Source organism: Montipora capricornis, chromosome 10 (assembly GCF_036669925.1).
Source record: "Montipora capricornis isolate CH-2021 chromosome 10, ASM3666992v2, whole genome shotgun sequence".
NCBI classification, from domain to species: domain Eukaryota; kingdom Metazoa; phylum Cnidaria; class Anthozoa; order Scleractinia; family Acroporidae; genus Montipora; species Montipora capricornis.
Window position 1 is genome coordinate 31494978 of NC_090892.1, and position 20000 is coordinate 31514977.

Here is a 20000-nt window from a genome sequence, read left to right on the forward strand (position 1 = left end):
GAAATACTCAAAGGCTCAGAGTGAGCTACAGAAGTACACCAGAGAGATGAAGTGGAGGGGTGTACATGGGTATGTTATGGGTATACACGGGCCTATATCGGCATACAAGGGTATACATGTTTGTATCAATGTTTGTCTAAATACGCAAAAAATAAATAGACTACAATAAGGGATACATGAAATACCAACGAAATTTCAAGATGGCAGCCAGTTTGTGAACTGCATTGAACAGTAACAATCGGAGAGCTGGAAAGGTCGAAATAAATAAAGGCAGGGCTCAAAGTTTGCGACCAGCAGGTCGCACATGCGACTAGATTTTTAATTGTGCGATTAGAAAATCATGTGTGGTCACACCTGCGTGCCTAAAAATCCTGAAGTTTAGTGCGACTGAGCTCATCGCCACTCAACTCTGCTTTCTTGCCTGACCATCCTTATTTACTTCAACTAGTCAGACACGAAACGGAAGCTTCAAATAATAAATTCAATCGTAGGTATGACACAATCAGGATCCAAAGAATAAAGTTACATCATTTTCCTTGCATCAGCGTGTGTCTTATTTGTCGTTTTCCCCTGTGGTTTCTCCGAACTCGTAGCATCACTCGTAGCTCAATGTCTACATTCCATCCCAGCCCCTTTCGGTTTTGCGAAGACACGTCTGATGTAAGAAGCAGCCTCCACGTGTCGACAACAGCAGACCTAATCCGCATCAGTATGGAAGGACCAGAATTAGAAGCTTTTGACCCAACACCAGCAGTTGTCAAGTGGTCAGAGATCAAGGCGTCCTAACTTTGCTTACAGAAGATGGCCAGATGAATTAATTTCAGCTGCTGATTCGTGGGACTCACCGGATTTCGAATGATCGCGTTGATGTTGTATTAATGACGTGGTTCTACGTTTAAGTCTGTATCAGCTTTAAACCAAAAGTGTATTACTTTTACAAATCAAAATTAAATGAAAATTGTGAGCAGTAAACTGACAGTGTTAATGTTAAGTTCAAAGGAACTCGGAATGCAGATTTTTCTGTTGTCTTGAACGTACCATGAAGTGTAATACTACGTGAAATTGAGCAGGTTAATTAAAAAAAAAACGTAACAGTATTATTGTTATCTCCAACGTACAGTAAGAGCCTGAAAGTCAAAACAAACACAGGGATCGTTCAAAATAAAAGATAATGCAAATAAATGATTACTTACACAAGGTCTGAAGTTTTCTGATTTTTAGGTGCCACCAGTATTTTAAGCTGTGCTCCTAAAATTTTTAGCTGTGTGCCTAAAATTTTGGCAGTGCGCCTAGAAATTTACACCTGGTAGCACAAGTGCTCCCAAAGCCAAAAATAAACTTTGAGCCCTGATAAAGGTAATGTACATCTAAATGCCTCACCATGTTGATAAAGTATTTCATTTGACCAATACATGATTTTTAGGGGTACTTCATTTAGGTACTCCATAGGGTACTCCATGGAGTAGGGCTCTGCATTTTGTCCTCTCCCCAATCCATTATGTTGTGGAATGAAGTGTCCTGGTTCGATTTCTTTCTAAATCCGAGCTCTTTGCAGTTACTAGGATTACATGACATGCAGTTATCTGGCGACCAATTTAACCCTTTCACTCCTGTGGGGTTCCCCATTGACGAGTAAAATCGTCTGGCGTTAGACAGGTGCAATACCGGTGCAAAAATTGTCAAACCATCAACATATTTGAATAACGCAGGGAAGCCATCATATGTAATTTCAAGATCGTTAAGAAAAGTATTAAAAAGGTGGGGGCCACTAGCACTACCTTGTGTAGTACCCTTATTGACGGTTTTCCACCTACAGTGATAGTGACCAGACAAAATGCGTTTCGTCCAAAATTGTTCACTTTTGTGATAAAAGCATGGAACTTTGCATGATTACTACTAGCCAGGTAACAAATTATTTCTGACATGGATCCAAGCTTAGTTAAGCCCTGAACTCGAGATCTGCACATGTCCTGAAATTGCCAACATGAAAACGAGGCTGAGGATCAAATTGCTTTTAAATGAACTTCAGAGTACAAAAATTATCACGGAACTGGTATATTAATAACATGTGCAACATATTATCTGTGCTAGAAAATAGTTAAGATGTGATCACGTGACTTTCAAAGTTTGCAACTTAAGTTTGGGATGTCTGGGGTGGAATGTCAAAGACAGGGGCGTGACGCTATAATTAACATAGCTGAAAGCCCAGTTATGGTTCACATATTTTAAAGGCAAGACATAAGTTTTTACGTTTTTCCAACTGTGAAAAGAAAGCTACGTTTCCATTATTGTACCTGTAGTATTGCAGGCCGCTTATACGGGCCACTTTGTCTTCACGCCAGAAACTCTAGGACCTAAGTTGCAGAGACAATCCGCACAGAGGTAAAGCGGGAGTCTTGGCAAGTATGAAGGCGAGTGTAGGAGCCGTTAATCTGAAAGGGGAGCGGGGTCCACGTGAGAAAGCATGGAAGCTATGGCGAGAACGATTTGAGCGAGCGATGCGATGGGTGGCAACGAGCGACACGGATAAGCTGGATCTATTCCTGTTAGTGAGCGGAGAGGAACTTCAGAAATTAATCAAAACACTACTGGAGCAGCCGACGAACTACAAGTCGCATAGGCCTGAGAGCAGTACAGGCAAACCAACAACTAAGTTATGTTGCACAGAATGTGGAAGTGAAGCCCACCCAAAGGGAGTTTCTTGTCCTGCTAGGGGTAAGAACTGTCTCAGGTGCAGAAAGAGCAATCATTTTGCTAGGGCGTGTTCCAGTAGAAAACCGAATCGTTTTGGTAGCCAGCTGAGAGCTTTTAAGAGAGACTCGGACCCAGGCACAAGCCACCCAGAAGGGGAGAGTGAGGCCACCCGAAGAGGTCTACCTGTACCGAATAAGTGGGGATAAGTCATTGAACCCTACTGTGACATTGCAGGTAAATACGGTCCCGGTCACATTAGACCTAGGCACGCAAGCAGACATCACAGTCATCACAGAGGAACATTTTGAGAGTCTTAAAGGAACAAGTTGCCTCCAGCTGACAAAAGCGGTCATTAGGGGCTACTCAGGAGATGGACCAGGACCAGCATTACCCTTACTAGGCTGTTTCACCGCCTCTCTACGCCAAAACAAGAAAAGCGTTGTAGAAGTTGTGTATGTAGTCAAAGGTCAAGGGAACACTGCACTTTTAAGATGCCAGGCAGCCGAAAACATGGGCCTCGTAGAGTATCACATCGAGCAGACAACCAAAGCCCCTTCCCCAATAATGGAGGTGGAGCGACCAGAAATAAACAACTTGGAAAACTGAAAGGAGTGACTGTAAAGCTGCATGTTGTACTTGAGGCCCCAGGTGCTATTCAGACAGAATAGCAAAGTAAAGCAGCGCTCCCACATGTCGTAACTGATGCAGAATTCAAGTTCTTGAAGCGAAATTGGGATCTGTTCTTTGGATAAAAGATAAACAGGCTATAATTTTGCGATTAGAGAAAGAAGAGGAAGGAGAAGAAGGAACCAATTTGTCTGCTGGATATGGCGTTAGTAATCAGCAGATATCTGTTATCTGCAAGAGCAAGGAAAAGATCGTGACGTTTGCCGACACGTGTACAGGTATTCACAAGAGACAGTGAAGATGTAGACCATATTGTTTTCCAAACGATTTGCAAATGTTTTGTTTCGTGATTAAATGTCGCTTTCTTAATGTTATCAGTTTTTGTTCCTCATTAATATTCATATTCTCCATTATCCAGACTATTTCTGGCGGGTCTAATTTGCAGGTCGCAGGTTGCGGGTTGCAGGTCATTGTTTCACCAATACAGAAAGTATCCTAAACATTCATAAAAGCTAACCTTACGCCTAAAAACTTTTGCTTAGGCCTAATTAGGCCTAAGGTTAGCTTCTAAGAATGTTTAGGATACTTTCTGTATTGGTGAAACAATGACCTGCAACCTGCGACCTGCAAATTAGACCCGCTGGACTATTTCAATACAATACATAATACATACTTAATTGACCGCTGCCCATGGGGGCTTTTCAGGGCCAATGAAATACAATCAACGAAACAACAGAACACAACAACTACAACTGTTAAGAATCCCAACTGGCCGGAGACAAACCAGTTTGCTATTTACATGTACAGCAAGCTGAAGTTGAACCAGGAGCTACCAGGAACAAATTTAACGAGTGGTCAGAGCGGGTCTTGAACCTGGGATATCCGGATCTCAAGGCAAGCGTCCTAACCACTGGGCCACACTGCCTATTTCGTCTAGTCCCCATGAGTCCGGATAATTGAGGTTCGACTGTAAAGGGAATTTTTCCAAATATCAACTTTTCCACAGAGGGAAAAACGTGTAGCCGAAGCAACAATGTGTTCCTTCTACCATACCTTGGTAGCACCAACAACAACAAAATATTGAACGCAGGGAATTTGGGAGATGGTCATTGTTATTGTGACTTGTCACGCAACCCACCAGTCGATCGGCTAACTTGAATCAGATGGTGCAAATATGCAGATAACAGCAAGAATTGGCAACTGGAATGCAATAATCGGCGGGTACAGTTATTAGGGTTTCAATAAAAACAGTCATTTCTTGAGGTTCCGCAGGTTCTGCAGTCTGCAGTGCCACAAATAGACGACTTCGTGCTCTTGAATGCATCATGGGTAATCAGGGCAACATGGCGGGAAATTCAAAGGTTTGTGTGGAAATTCAAAGCAAAATATACCGTACATGACTCTACTTTATAGACTTTCGCCTTCATAAACCAAATAAAATTAATAAGTTCATGTTCACAACTGAAGTGAACAAGACTTGGTATCCGTTCTTTGGAATTCCTAAATATTGCTTTTTTGTCTCCATAAATTCTCTGTAATTTTGGGCCTTTGAAATTACAGGAAATGTATGGCAGAAACTTTGTTTAATGAAATAATTTCTACAACAGCCATTCTCTCCAAATTTATCCTGCGCACCATTGAGCGCATATCTTCTGTTTTGGAAAATAAAAAAATCCAAAATTGCATATCATGAATACTCTTCATCGTTTTGAACTTCCTTACAAACCTTTCAATTTCTTTCCATCTTGCCCTGATTATCCATGATGCACTCAAGAGCGTGAACTCGTCTATTAGTTTTACCCCTACTGTATTATCTTTTCCGATCTGTCATTTTGCCAAGGAGGACGTCTGGCAGGATCTTCAGATATATGAATACAGTATTGGTCTTGGTAACATTGGCTTCATACTGAAATCTCAGTCAACCAGTCCAAAATATCATTATATTAGAGCGAGAAAACTGAATCCAGCAATCTATAGACGACTTTCACTGTTATGCTCTTTTCCAGGCCATAAAATAAACATAACTTGAAATGTAGTTAAAATTGTTGGCTTTGTAGAAACTACTGAAACGATTCACTCTCCTCATTCGATGGAAATATATAAATCAATCGTTTTTTTAATAGGGGTCTCGTAGAAAGCCATGCTAGACAGATTAAACTTGATTTCCAGGCGTTTATTTCACAGCAACTATGGCGGGATAGCATTGCATACAACTGACATATAAAACCCTGTTTAACGACCACAAGGGAAATCTGTTCTGATGGTGGAGCCAATATGAATACAATTTACACTCTCACACATGTCCAATATGCATGAATTGAGTCGGGTCGTCAATTGCTGTTGATGGCCCGACTCACCGGATGTCCTTGGTGAAGTTTAAAAAGGAAGGAAGCTTTACTGCTGGAAGTCAAACTGCCTGGGGCAGCTTCAAATATCCCGACAGGTCGTGACCCGTCATTTGAAAAGTTGACCCAACTACTCGAAGTGTCAGGTGGTGAAAAAAAGATAAAAACTTCGATGAACATAGGAGGCCGTGCTTTTCAAGAATGTTGTATGCTTTTTTCTTAAAGAGTAGCGACTAAAACATCATATACACATAGACAACATCAACTAGAAAAGCATTCACAAATTTTGCAAATGTGTCCGTAATACCCTGACAGCATGCTCAGCTCAGAAAAGGACATAATGACTGACTAGAATAGCGCTCCGAAATGGCGAATGCCCTGACAACTGCTGCTCAGAAATGTTGTATGCCTCGTTCTCAAAGAGTGGAGGCATGAACAAGTATAAACGCCGTCCAGAATAGCACAAATTTACAAATGTTGCGAATGTCTCGTTCGTTGGTAGCGAAATTAATACCCTGACAACATGCTGCTCAAGAATGTTGTATGCCTCGTTCTCAGAGAGTGGCAGCTTAAATATCGATACGTGCATGTAGCGCTCTGAAATGTTGAATGCTTCGTTCTTCAAGTGTAGCAAATATCGCTGCACGCTTAATTCCTAAAATCATCCAAAAATGGTGAATGTTTTGTTCGTTCATAGCAAAATTAATACCCTGACAATATGCTGCTCAGAAATGTTGTATGACTCGTTCTCAAAGAGTCACGGGTTAAATTCCAACATGTACTTGAACAACTATAAACGACGTACAGAACAGCACTTATAAATGGGTGAATATATGTGCATTTCGCCGGTAAAATTATAAAATAGTAAAAAGTAAAAACAGTTAAAATGTTTCGATCTAGCGATCATCTTCAGATTACACACTGCCATGTGCTATAAACTGAACTACGAGATCATCAATAAATATGGGCGCGGCGCCTATAAATTTATGGCCAGATTGATCGAACAACAACTCTCAACCGAGCGCCGTAACTCACTCAAAACCAAAAACAGAAAGATCAACCATTTACTTGCCAAAGGAAATCGATTAAGACGCAATGGGGAATACTGTGTACCAATCATCAACCTGACTGACCATGAGCTGACCGACACGGAGAAATCACACTTGAAATTTGGCCTCCATCGCACCTTTGTCGATAAGAGTAAATTTGTCAAAGTCAACCTTACGACAGAATTTGAATCCTTTGTCCATCGTGTGGGAAACACTGTTGAACAAGAAAAATTAGAGGATTTTCATCATTTCCTCCGCACCTCAACAAACATTTTCATTTTTTTCTTTTGTGAATGTTAACTGCACGTGTGTATGTTCAATAAAGTTGGAATTTAAAAAAAAAAAAAAAACCAAAAAAAAAAACAAACATTTTCACAAAGAACATCTACAACACACCGGACAACACGTGGAAATCGCTTCGTGGGCTATCAGAGAACCCAAACATTACGGTATTGCGTGGGGATAAGGATTCAACAGTGGTTATTATCCCTAGAGAAGTTTACATCAGAAAACTTGAAACCATGATTGAAGAAGGTATCAGCCAAGGAAAGTATGAAACCACAACTGACTGCACACTGTCAGACCTGAAATCCTTCCAAGACTTCCTCTACCGTAACTTCAGGAAAAACTCTCCCACAACCCTGGATCTCACACAAATCCGCCCAGTCTGTAATCAACCAGCTCGTCTTTACACCACAGCAAAAACCCACAAGTTTGAGGACCACAAACTCATAACAACCGCGAACCTCAAACTTAGGCCCATCATCAGCACCTGTGGAACTTATTTTTACGAAATGGCTAAAGCGCTTGCAAAATATTTAGCACCACTCGCGGAGAATCATCACACTATTAAGAACACACTTGATTTTGCCGATAAACTCAACGATCAAACGATTGAAGAAGATGAAATTGTTGTCTCCTATGATGTCACAACCTTGTTCACTGAAATCCCCTTGGACGAAACCATCAACCATATCATCGATCAAATTTACAACCAACAGAAACTGCCCCAGATCGCACCAACGCCAATTTTCAAAAGGCTTCTAGAAAGAGTCATCAAAGGCACCACTTTCACCTTCAACGGGAAACTGTACAAACAAGTAGACGGCTGCAGCATGGGAAACCCTCTTTCACCCACATTTATGTGCAAATTGGAAACCGATGTTGTAACACCTTTAAACCTTCCTTTCTACAACAGATATGTTGACGACTGTTGCACAAAAAGGACAGCCAATGCCCCGGACATTCTTCTTGAAAATCTCAACAGTTACCATCCAAACATCAAGTTTACAGTAGAAGAAAACCCGGAACACTTCCTGGACACCGCCTTTACCCATCAAGAGGGAAATTTTATTACTAAAGTCCATCAAAAACCAGGGAAACTACAAGTACACTGGAAATCGGCCATCCCACATAAATGGAAACGCAACACTATCCTAGGTGCACTCCACAGAGCAAAACGAATAGCCACCAATTGGCAAGAAGAAGTACAAGCTATCAAACAATCTTTCATCCGATCTGGAAATCCCGCCAAATTCGTTAATGAGGTTATTAACGATTTTGAAAACCCAACGGCAAGAGATGATGAGACGATTATCCCTGTTCACTGGTTTGATGAAAGAACAAAAATCGGCATTCAACTACCGTTTTGTAGGAGAAATGAATTTGAAAGTAAGAAATTCATGACAAAACTTAACAAATACACCAAATGGACATTTAACTTGCATATTTTGTGGCAAACACGCAAGATCGAAACTCTCTTCAAACTCAAAGACAAAAACATTCATCCATCACACGTAATATACATAGGCACGTGTACTTGTAATCAAGCTTACATTGGTGAAACGGCACGCAATCTGGAAGTACGTGTCAACGAACATTCCATTATAAACAAACAATCGGAACTGGCCAAACACCTAAAGAAACACCCCGAACACAAATTTTGACTTGGGCTCACTCATGGACAAAGAGAAAAATAAAAGAGGCATTTTACATCGCACGCTTCAAACCAGTCCTAAATAAACAAGTCCAGTCATTCCACCTTACTCTATACCCCATGGGAACTGGTATTACGTAACCACAAATATAAAACAGTTGGTTTATGCAATTTAATCACTCTGAAGATGATCACAAGATCGAAAACGTTTAGTCAAACATTTAAACAGTTTTTAACTTTCACTATTTTATAAATGGGTGATGTTTCGTTTGTTCGTGTTCGTAGGGACATTAATAAGGAGTTTAAGAAACGATGACAGCTACGGCAACGACAACGTCAAAAAGCAGTAATATTATTGGTTAAAAGAAGCGAAATGCTCGTGCTGCACGTGCGGAACACTTTTTTGAACATTTCTCTCCGTACTCGTCAAAACTACTACGTGAAATGACCAAATTTAAGGTTTTGACGACAACGTGGACAAACTACAGTAAATCTTTCAGTCTCACTCTTTACTTCAAATTCGTCCATACCAATCCAGTTATAGAATACGTCGCCCATATTTTATAATATAATATATGGAATAATCATGAAATACTTAGAATAGCTCAAACGTATATTTTGCAGTGACGTTTTCTTTGCCGTAGCCGTCGTGGTATCTTAAACTACCTAATACTCTGGCAACAAGCTGCTCAGTACTGTTTCATTTGTCGTTCCCAAAGAGTAGCGACTAAATACCGATAAGTGCATGGACAATTATAAATGTTCACTAGAATAGAAAAAAAGAAAAGAAAAGAGAAGGAGAGCATCGCAGTTGCATCAAATTTTTCGTTCGTTTGTAGACAAAATTATACCCTAACACAATTGTATGGCGTCGGCTAACAAAGGATTTGTGGAAACAATTGTCAACACTGACGAGAATAGCACTTACTTATGTTGAATGCGTCGTTCTGAAAGCGTTCATACCAAAATCGTTCAAAAAATGGTTTCCTTTTCTTCTTTAGTGTCACAACAATACACGGAAAGGCCTTCCAGAAAAGGAAAGTATACCTATAACCTGTGGGGGATAACGACTTGGTTACGACTTTACGACAGATACTTCTGGTAATCGAGGTTGTAGTAGAACCAGGAGTGTTTCTTAGTATTTGTGTTATTGAAGATGAAATCTAGTTGTCTGGCCCGTTTCTCCACCAATTGATTATCACTCCAAAACTGGGACAGCATTATCCACCGCCTGAAGAGATATGGAGAACAGCCATTCTCGAGGAGAAACAAGCTCAATTGAAACGAAGCTTGATCGCCAAATTATTGGCTTTCTCCAGAAATCCATCTTTATTTGTTGAGGCCAAACAGACAAAACAGGGGCACCCAACGAGAATATAGTTCAAAACCACTTAAACATAGCATTGTTTAACGCATTTTAGTGTTCAAACGGTAGATATAGGCATACTTTTATCCCCTAAAATTTTTCATCCGTTTGGATTCTCTAGCTGGAAGTCTGGTGATCCGAAAATTATAGGGATCAAAACTTACCTTTCGAAAATTTCAGCCATAGAAAAGGCTCCCAAAAATTCTAGGTGACCTTTTTAGGGCAAAAATCCGTTAAAATGGGCAATTATACCATGTTTTAGATGTTCAAAAATCCTAGGACAGGCAGGTAAGGAAGGAATTTTAAAACAAATGTTCCTAAAATTCTTGATCTCAAATTGTCTTCCGAACAGATATTTTCGGAAAATTGACGTTGGGTGCCCCTGACAAAAGCAAAAGCAAATAAAGAACTTCAAAACTATTGCCCAATATTAATCATCAAAACGCGTCACAGTCGAGAACAGATTTAAACTCTTCATGAAAAACGGAATGCTAATCTAGTAAAGCTGTGCTTTTCGCCGTCATGAGCACAGTTTTAGGAATTTCGTAGAGCAGCCTGAAAAAGTATGGACTTCAACGGAGTTTGAACCTGTGACCTTGCGATACCAGTGTGACGCTCTAACCAACTGAGCTATGAAGCTACTGATGTTGGGAGCTGGTCATTTGTGGGTTCTAATTTTCACGTGTGGAATTGATCAATGAAGAAAATGATATATGACGTGAATCATATTCTGAACTGCAGATATGAAATCAAGTTTAGCTATGACCTCGCAGTTGTGGACGCAATTTTAGCAATTGCGTATAGAAATCTGAAAAATTCGGGACGTCAATGGGGTTTTTAACCCTTGACCTCGCGATACTGGTGCAATGCTCTTATGAACTGAGCTATGAAGCCATTGACATAGGGAGCTGGTCATTTGTGCATTCTAATTTTCCCGTGAGGAATGAATCATTGAACGAAATGATATATGAAATGAATCATATACTGAACTGCGGGTATGAAATCAAGTAAAGCTATGATCCTCACAGTTGTGGGCGCAATTTTCAGGCTTCTCTACACAATTGCTAAAATTGCGTCCATAACTGCGAGGAGCATAGCTTCACTTGATTTTATATCTGCAGTTCAGTTTATGCTGGAAGGGGGGAGGGGTGCTTCCTATCAATGGGCTAATGGCGATGTGCCCTTTGATCAGGTCACATTTTCACGACTGGATTGACTATGATGGGGTTGCATTTTAAACATAGTGGAATGGGCTCGCAAATTGTCAGGATTTTGGGGGTAAGAAAATTTTGGCGGTAAAAAAACGTTGTTACAGAAAGAATTGTAGCCCCGTTGATTTAATATTTACTAGTCGCATTATATTCCGTTTTGAAATTACTATTAAAAGGCTTTATGTAAGGTTTATGAATAAACAGAAAGTAACTGTTGTGATCGCTAAAATTACATTTACCCAAAAGTGACTAAAATGAGATGTACAATTGGCCATAAAATAGACTATAAAGGGGGAGAGACCAGCGACACATACCCAGCAAAAATTGACCCAAGTATCCCCTCCACCTCCCTCCTGGGAGTGTATGATTCATTTCATATATCATTTTGTTCAATGATTCAATCCTCACGGGAAAATGACAACGCACAAATGACCAGCTCCCAACATCAGTAGCTTCATACCTCAGTTGGCGCTGAGTTGGTTGCAGCGTTGCACCCGTCTTGCGAGGTAATGGGTTCAAACCCCGCTTGAAGTCCTGAAATTTTCGGGGTTCTCTACGCAATTGCTCAAATTGCATCCTTACCCGCGAGGTTCATAGCTTTACTTGATTTCATATCCGCAGTTCAGTATACAATTCATTTCATATATCATATCGTTCATTGGAGTGCTAATCTGTTGGAAGAATGCAGCATCACAATAATTCATTTCATAAGTTTTGCGTTTTTTAACACTTCACTCCCAAATTCGTTTCCAGCGGTCTTTGTAAGCTCACAGCCGCCGTTCTTTTTATTATCCTGTCTCTTTTTGTTTAATTCACCTTGGAGGCTATCCCTTCTATATTACGCGACGATTACAAACGAGTGACATATTAAACATATACAAAGAAACAACGGTGTCCTGGTGGAATGAAATCACGCGAAACAAATGACGTAGGACTAGGGGCCCCCATGTTCTACATTTACCAGAAGTCAGGTCCACTTTTTAAATGACTGCTCATCAGAAACGCGATTTTCAGACAGCCTTACCGCCTCCAGTGTACTTTTTGTCCTCTCACCACAGGACATTTCCAAAAGTCGGGTTGACTCTTAAAATGACGGGTCCTCATGACCCGTCACCATTTTCACCTTACATGTCTAAAAGTTGGGTCAACTTTACACATGATGGCTTGTCACGAACTAGATGGATCGTCACAACACATCACTATTTTCAGACGGCCTCACCACCTCCAGGTACTTCACAAACACGATTTGTTTTAAGTCTCTAACCACCTGACATGTCTAAAAGTTGGGTCGACTTTTCACGACGGCTCGTCATGAAGTAGACGGGTCGTCACCACCCGTCATCATTTTCAGATGGCCTCACTGTCTCCAGTGTACTTCACAAACACATTTTCTCACCACCCAACATCTCCAATAGTTGGTCGACTTTTCAAATGACGGCCTGTCACGAACTAGACAGGTTGTCACCACCTGTCACCATTTTCAGGCTGCCTCACCACCTCCAGTATCTTCACATACACGATTCTCTCTCTCCACCTGACATTTCCAAAAATCGGGTCGACTTTTCAGGTGACAGCTCGTCACAAACTAGACGGGTCTCTGTTTTCAGAAAGTTCCTGGAACCTTTGAAATACGAATTCCTGTTACTGTACTTTCGCAAACAACACAACCTGACCTCTGCTTGACTAGTTATCTTCAAGAAAATGTCGAGCTGATTCCATTTGTGTGTATTGGACAACCCTCTACACTCTGGATTAAGATTCAAGTCTGCAAATTAAATTGTGTTTTCCTCGTTTACATCTAGTACATCTTGTCATCCGGAGGATTCCTTGACTGTTGCTATGTCAATGTGGTTTGCATACACAAAAACAAAGATGGCGGATTTCAATTTAAGACTTCCTATGTTTGAAGGGTTGTTGTTGGCTATTTAAAGACATTAAGCCCGAATGAGTGGTTAAGTATGATAATACAAGTAAAGAACTATCGATTGTGAGAAACTTTTTCTAGCCCGTACTTTCCCGGTATTGAATTTCAGTACATTTGCAGTACATTTACAGAACATTCAATAATATATTAATATGTTGGATAATTGTACACTGTATTACTTGTGTTTTAGATATAAATCCACATTAACCTTTCCCCTGTTAAGAGTAGCACTTATTAGTTTAGACTGTGTAATATCAAACAGTTACTTGTCAGTGGGACCTACTTTAGGGGTGAAAGGGGTAAGTACTATGTCATGTTGTTAATTTTCTTTTTCAGCTGGGAAAAAATGGAAGTTCTGTCGGAGGCCAAACTCTTAACAAAGGAGATTCAGTTTATGTAGGGCCAGGAGGAACATTTTATATTCTTGGAAAAAACTATCAATATTTCGTTCACTTCAGTACTTCATTGTCTGGGAAAGGGAATGACACTGAACCCAAAGCAAAGAGAGCTCGGTATCATGATAACTTGAGTGATTCAGATGGTGATAATCTAACCCCTGAAGATCTGGAGGATATAGAGCGTGAATTTGGCGGAGAAATGGTGGGCAAGATACTGAAAGGAAACAAGCATCAGGATTTATGTCGTAATTTGTGTGAAGGTACCTGGGAAGATGTTGAAGACAAGCTCCTTATTTTTACAAGTGAAGGAATAATGAGCAGATCGAAGGTATGTCTAATAATGTTACCAAATGCACATTACCAGCAACGTATATATTTACGCTGCTTTCTCCTACAATGCATGACATGTGCTCAATGGTGGTTCCATTTAAGTTTGCATCTGCAGTTGAGTGTGAGATGCCATGGTTCTGTCTATTTCCCAATAACCAGCATGGACTTGGATTCTGTGTGTTTATGATCATCCTCATATTGACCTCTCTTAATCTTGCAGACATTTGAGGATGCTAGATTTTTTGGGATCTCTAAATATCCGAAAAATTAACTTGGTGATGTAGTATTGTTTTCAAAGTTCTTAAGCCCTTTCAAATTGTCTTATCTAATATGTGATATAGGAAACGAAATTCCAGTACAATGTGAGTAATTTTTAAAAAAGCTGTATGGAGATAGAAATTCCACACCATAGTTTTTCTTTGAGAATGCAAATAAGTACAAATCTTAAGTTCTATGGAAAAAGGTTTTGCCTCAGACTCTTGATAATTTCAAGACGTTTCAGCTTATTCTTAAGCCTTCATCAGTGATATGAAAGCAAAGTTCATTATCATAGGCAATTTAAGGTGATGAGCTTGCACGCATGGCCATGCTCATTCATGCTCGTGCGATGCCTTCTGAAAGTAAGCTATGATCGTTCCCAGCGGTCGGGTCCAAAGTAGAGTGCCAGGCTTCGAGGAAAAGTCGCTTGTCGTAATTAGCCAACGACCCTGACATTTTCAAAGATCATGATGTGGCTGAAATGGTGGACATGGCTTGCAACTTTGGAGTTTTGGTCAACACCTGTCACTGCCGTACACAAAATTACACTATGTGCAATTGATTTTGTACACTATGCCTGATTTCTGGCGGTCAGAATCGTCTAGCTCTTTGCAGTGCGGAAAAAGGCCGTTGGTGGTTAGTTGTGGTTTGTAAGCTACTTTGACTTGTTGTTGTTTCAAAGTGCGACCTATATTCTCGGAAATGCCCGGTACATACGGCAGCACTACAAAGCCATGGAAGTTGTTATTGGCGGGTTGTTTCGTTAATGCCCTCTTGCAGTTTTGAATAAAGGACATGGGATAGTTGTTATCTCGCAGAATGGCTGTGACTCGTTGCGTTTCTTCTCGTCTCCCTTTATTAGTTGACGGAATCTTGTTTGCTCTTTTCGGCAAAGTGTTAACCATGGATCTTTTGTGGCACAAAGGGAGACACGAAAAGAAATCGAGATAACAGCCGGTGTGTGTCGGTTTTCTGTAAACATCCACTTGAATTTCTGTTCTGCGTCTACTTGTAATGGTGTCTAGAAAAGGCACGTCTTGCCCATTGGTGTTTTCTGGTCCAAAGTGAACAAGGTCGGCTAAGACTGGACTAATGGGAGAATCCATGGCACCTCCAAAAATTTGTTTGTAGTTGTCGCCATCACCAAACCAAACATGCTTCATTTCTGGTTTTTCAATGTGGGTGGCATTTTCTGTGTGGTCAAAGAAGCCTTTCGATCCTCCTTAAAATCTTGCTTTAGAACTTTTTGAACCTCTCTCTTTATTGTAAAAAAAAAATGATCAATTGACATTTTCTATCCTCCCTATTAGCCGTTCTTGCTGATTTTTCTAAGTCTCTCGCAAACACACATTCACATAAGACAGATTGACCTTTGGAGAGACAGCTTGAGTTGGGTCGTCTTGGATCCACAACTCGACCTGAGTCAATTCGCCGACTTCCAGAAAGATGGACCAACTTTTAGATGGACAAGTCGGGTCGGGTTAATTAGAGTCAATCAGACTGAGTCAATCCGTCGACATTTTCTACCCTCCTTGTGTGCCATTCTTGCTAAATTTTTTAAGTCTCTTGCAAACCCATTTTCCGTAACACGGACTGACTTCAAGGTTAAGTTGGCATGACTCCTATCGACGGGTAGACACTGGTCAATCAGATGAAGTGCACCCATCACGACCATACTCAGATAGGGTGAATTTGACATCCCTCCATCTCTTGCGTCAAAATTCAGGAGTTGGGCTCGAACGTGCTTCAAAATAGCGAAGAAGTGGAGCGACAGATGGTACAAAGATTCCAAACACAGATTGTTCGCCTAGATCTAGGTGAAAAACTTTGGCCGATAGGAATGAACTGGAACTTGATGAGTGCGAGCATGAACGGGAAGTTGGTCAAAGATGCGCAAATGATTGTCCAGTAACAAAGCTGTTAATGTCCCCTACATCATTTGACGGAAAGAATTGTGGGAGTTCAAGTTGAACTAATAGCAGCATTAAGTTCATGGGACACATCGGTGAAGGCAAGCTAATTTGTTCTCCAGCCTAATGGAATCTGCACAGTTTTCTCTTCAAGAGGAAGAAGTGAAACCTTACCAGAACTAGCAAAGGCCATACCAAAGTACAGCATTCAGAGGCCCTCGAGGTGTCTATCAGTAACATCCTCCAAGACTGGACAAGACGAACAAAGGCCACTTTTTTGAGAGTTCATGAGAGAAATACATTTAGCTGGTCCTAGAAAAATGGAGAACACAGGAACGTACCGTCTAAGAAATTCAAGTGAAGGAAACTGGAAATTTGCTAGGCCAGTCCATATTGAGCGGGTGGATTTAGGAAGTGGATGAGTTCACATACCTTGGGAGCATGGTAAGGAAGAACGGAGTCACTGATTAGGACATTGAGGCACGAATTGGAATGGCAAGACAGGCATTTGCGATGCCGAGACCATTATGGCAATCGACAGCGCTAACAAACTGACTAAGGGATTGGAGCTGACGTTGCAGGTGTTCATCAATAAGAGCTTGAGGAACATCTTGCCGATTTGATGTCCTAGAAAAGTCAGCAATAAGGAGCTTTGGAGACAAGCAGGAACACTAAGTCCAGATCAAACCATCCATATAAGTTACAAACCAAACTCGCCAATTGAATTGTTATAAAAATTCTTTCTTTGTCAGAATTATCAAACCTTGGAAAGATCTTCCTATTAATGTATTCAATTTTCGCGATAGCCCGAAATCCCTTGAAATTATCTAGGAAACAAAATTTGGTCTGATTGAATATTTCAAGTACAAGTGCAAAGAAAAGAAGCAGTTCCAATAGACCATATTCATATTCTCATTATTGGACTGGAACTAGCTTGCAATGGAAGCTCATGCGGGGGAATATATTAAAAAGTATTTGCATTTAAAAAGATTCCCCCGCATCAGCCTCCATTGCATGCTAGTTCCAGTCCAATACTGAGAATACGAATATGGTCTATTATCCTTTATTTCGGAAAGGACTTTTCCAATATTTTCCGATAGAGACCACAGGAAAAATAAGCTGAGAAATGCTAGATATTCCGGCACAAAAATATGAGATAGTGGCAAATTAATCTGTTTTCCCTTTCTTTTTTCTGTTGTTGGGTGCAAAACTAATTACAAGTGGAATCTAGCGAAAGAAGAGAAAAGCTTTGAATCTTTGCGTGGGAAACTATGCGAGATATTTTGTATCGTTTTATAAAAATTGTTTGATGAAATATAAAGCTTGGGCAAAGGACAAAAACTGGTTACTACAGGAACCAGGGATACACCTCCTTCATTTTGTACCAAAGGGAATCCTACATCTTGTTAAACCTGGCACACGCAAGCTTGCAGCTAGAGGATTGCGTAGCAAAATGCAAAAGGCTTACTGCTGATGATAGGAAGTGGTGAAGTTCATTTACATCTACTGAAAAAGTTTATCGGCAAAAATGGGCAAATCCATCGTCCTTCAAAGTGACAAGGAAAAGGAGTGGCCCTTGAAAAAGTTAAATCGTTATAAGCAACTGGAAGATACAATAGAGGGGGATCCGGACCAACTGCAAAGAGAGCAGAACTTGGACGACCTTCTGCAAAAAGCAAATCGCTGCCCAAATGTAAGTTGTCTATAGACGGTACGAAGAAACGCAGCCTTTCATATTGTCTCTAATTTGTCAAGGCATTTCCTCAGATGCTTATCATCTCTCATTTCATATGGAAAACAATATTGATCTATAGAATAGATGTATCCGATTTTTTAATGGGTAATAGTGCGAGAGAAACGGAAAAGCAAAGCTGGAGGTCCACTGCGAAAACAACAGTGAAAGGAAAGTTAACCCTTTGAACCACTGTTAAATTTAACTTGTAGCTTTCAAGGTCACACTCAATTTGGGAATTTAGCTCATCAGACCTGTTAAATCAGTCAAGTGTTTTACAATGCCAAGTTGAATCAATGGAAAAGAACGTATGAGCCGACGACCAGTGTCAAGAGAGGATGGACGTCTGGGAATTGAAGCAAATCAGCCTTAAAAATCAAGTTCACGATTCCCTATTGCGCCAATTTTCTTACATTTCCGGCAATTTATCTCAGTTTTTCAAAGAGAATTTGAAAAGACTTTGCAAGTTCTTTGACTGGGATACATGTGCTCAGTCGTATTAAGATATATATTGCATAAATGGCCAGCTGAAAATGAAAAAAATGGTTCTGGTTTCAATTACCCTTACCAGAACATGCTTTTGTACTATAACTTCATGTATAAAACTAGTTCTCTTTAGACATCTTGTTAGAATACCTGGTAAAGTCTGTTTGATCAGACGAAACCAGTCGGATAGTAAACAAAGTTAACAAGATCAGTTGCTGTGTGCTGCTCACTAGTTTCCATTTTTAAAAAAAATTAAAAAAAATTAAAAAAATTACCGTTGTAATAGTTGATCCAATAAGGCCACTTTTTGATCCTCCGGCAAAGTAGAATCCGTGATATGTTTCATGTCTTGATCCTAGCCAATCAAGGTCGTGAGTTGTAGAGGTGAGGTTAAGCAAGGTTCTGTCTGAAGGCTTTGCAGTAAATGTTGTGGAACCAACATCATCTTTTGTGCGTGTTTCATTTTAACACCCAAAGAGGTGAGAGCTGGCAGGAATCCTCCTTGTTGATTGAGAACTTCATTTTTGTTCTTCAGGCGAGGTGTCTTGCGAGTCAAGTATAGCAGTTTCGACTTGCATGGTTTCAAGTGTTTAAATGATAAACTTGGAACCATAATGCTCCCTTTAAGTAGATTAAGAGCAACTTCTTTAATAGCTTCTATTTGTCCCCTGCTAGCGTGAGATATCATCTCTTTCTGCTGTTTCCCTTTGCTTGTAAAACAAGTGCAGAGAAAAGGTAAATGTTGATTGACTTTGGAAGCCTTGATGAGTTCTTGTTTTCTTCTCTCGGTAGCTTTTGCAATCTTTTCAGAACACAAAGTCATGTTATCACCACTTTGATTGTTTACTGTCTTCTCGTGATGCAACAATTGCAAAGCCATGGTGTTAAGTGAAATCTACGGGAAAGGGTTCATCAGTTTCATAGATTTTCTTATCTTCGTAAATGATGGGATATGAATGTGACGCTGGGAAGATCCTTGTTCGCAATCGTTAAATTTCCGGGGTTCGTGGATGTAAATCCATCATTAAGTATCCAAATGGTTGTGATGTAGCATCTTGAAAACGCGCCCAGAAAACGCCTGTTGTGCCAGTGTCCTCAACCCTAAAGTATCTCGAGGACTGTTAAAAGCAACGATGTAATGAGCATTAAGAGAAATGCTCCGGGAAAACTTTCTTGGAAAAAGGAAAAAGGTTTTGTGTCAAATATATGCAGGTGACGTCACAATGATGGGACACTTTGGTGAACAAATCCAAAATGCTCTCGTTCTTGCTACACTTTCTCATGAGGTCATCTAACACGAGCAAACCAGGACGATAAGGGGGTGGAAATAAGGTGGGAATGTCGTCGGGAATACCCTCCATAAACATGACTTCCTTTACCAATTCCTTAAAACAATCTTTCCATTGACCGTAGCAATACAGGCTCTTGCGAATGGGGCGTGTTGAAGTATCTGGCGTGTAAATGTTGGTTTTCCACATTTGCTAGGGCCAGAAATGATAATACTGCTGGGGCACTTGAACTGAGACATGTTCACGAGACGAAGCTTCAATGATTTGTGTACACGAGATAGAATTCCCTTCCCTTTTAGTAGCAAATACACACACACACAAAAACAAGATTGTTTTTTACTTTCAACGTGATTTTATTTCTTGTAACCACAGCGAAATGACTTACAACCTTGTTGAAAGCAAACATTAACTTTAGGATAAATGACTGAAATAAAAGAAGTGTTTA

The 20000-nt window shown here is 40.3% G+C and overlaps 1 protein-coding gene across 7 annotated transcripts in view; it reads left to right on the forward strand.

Annotated features, from left to right (window-relative positions):
• Positions 1-20000, forward strand: part of LOC138019971 (bifunctional polynucleotide phosphatase/kinase-like) — a 215248-nt gene that overhangs the window by 51679 nt on the left and 143569 nt on the right. For all 7 annotated transcript variants that reach the window (XR_011126282.1, XR_011126283.1, XM_068866957.1 and 4 more), the window contains one exon: positions 13489-13878. Coding sequence is in view for 5 of the 7 variants with exons in the window: in XM_068866957.1 (XP_068723058.1) it covers positions 13489-13878 (390 nt within the window). In the remaining 2 variants the exon portion in view is untranslated. The remainder of the gene's footprint in view (positions 1-13488; positions 13879-20000) is intronic.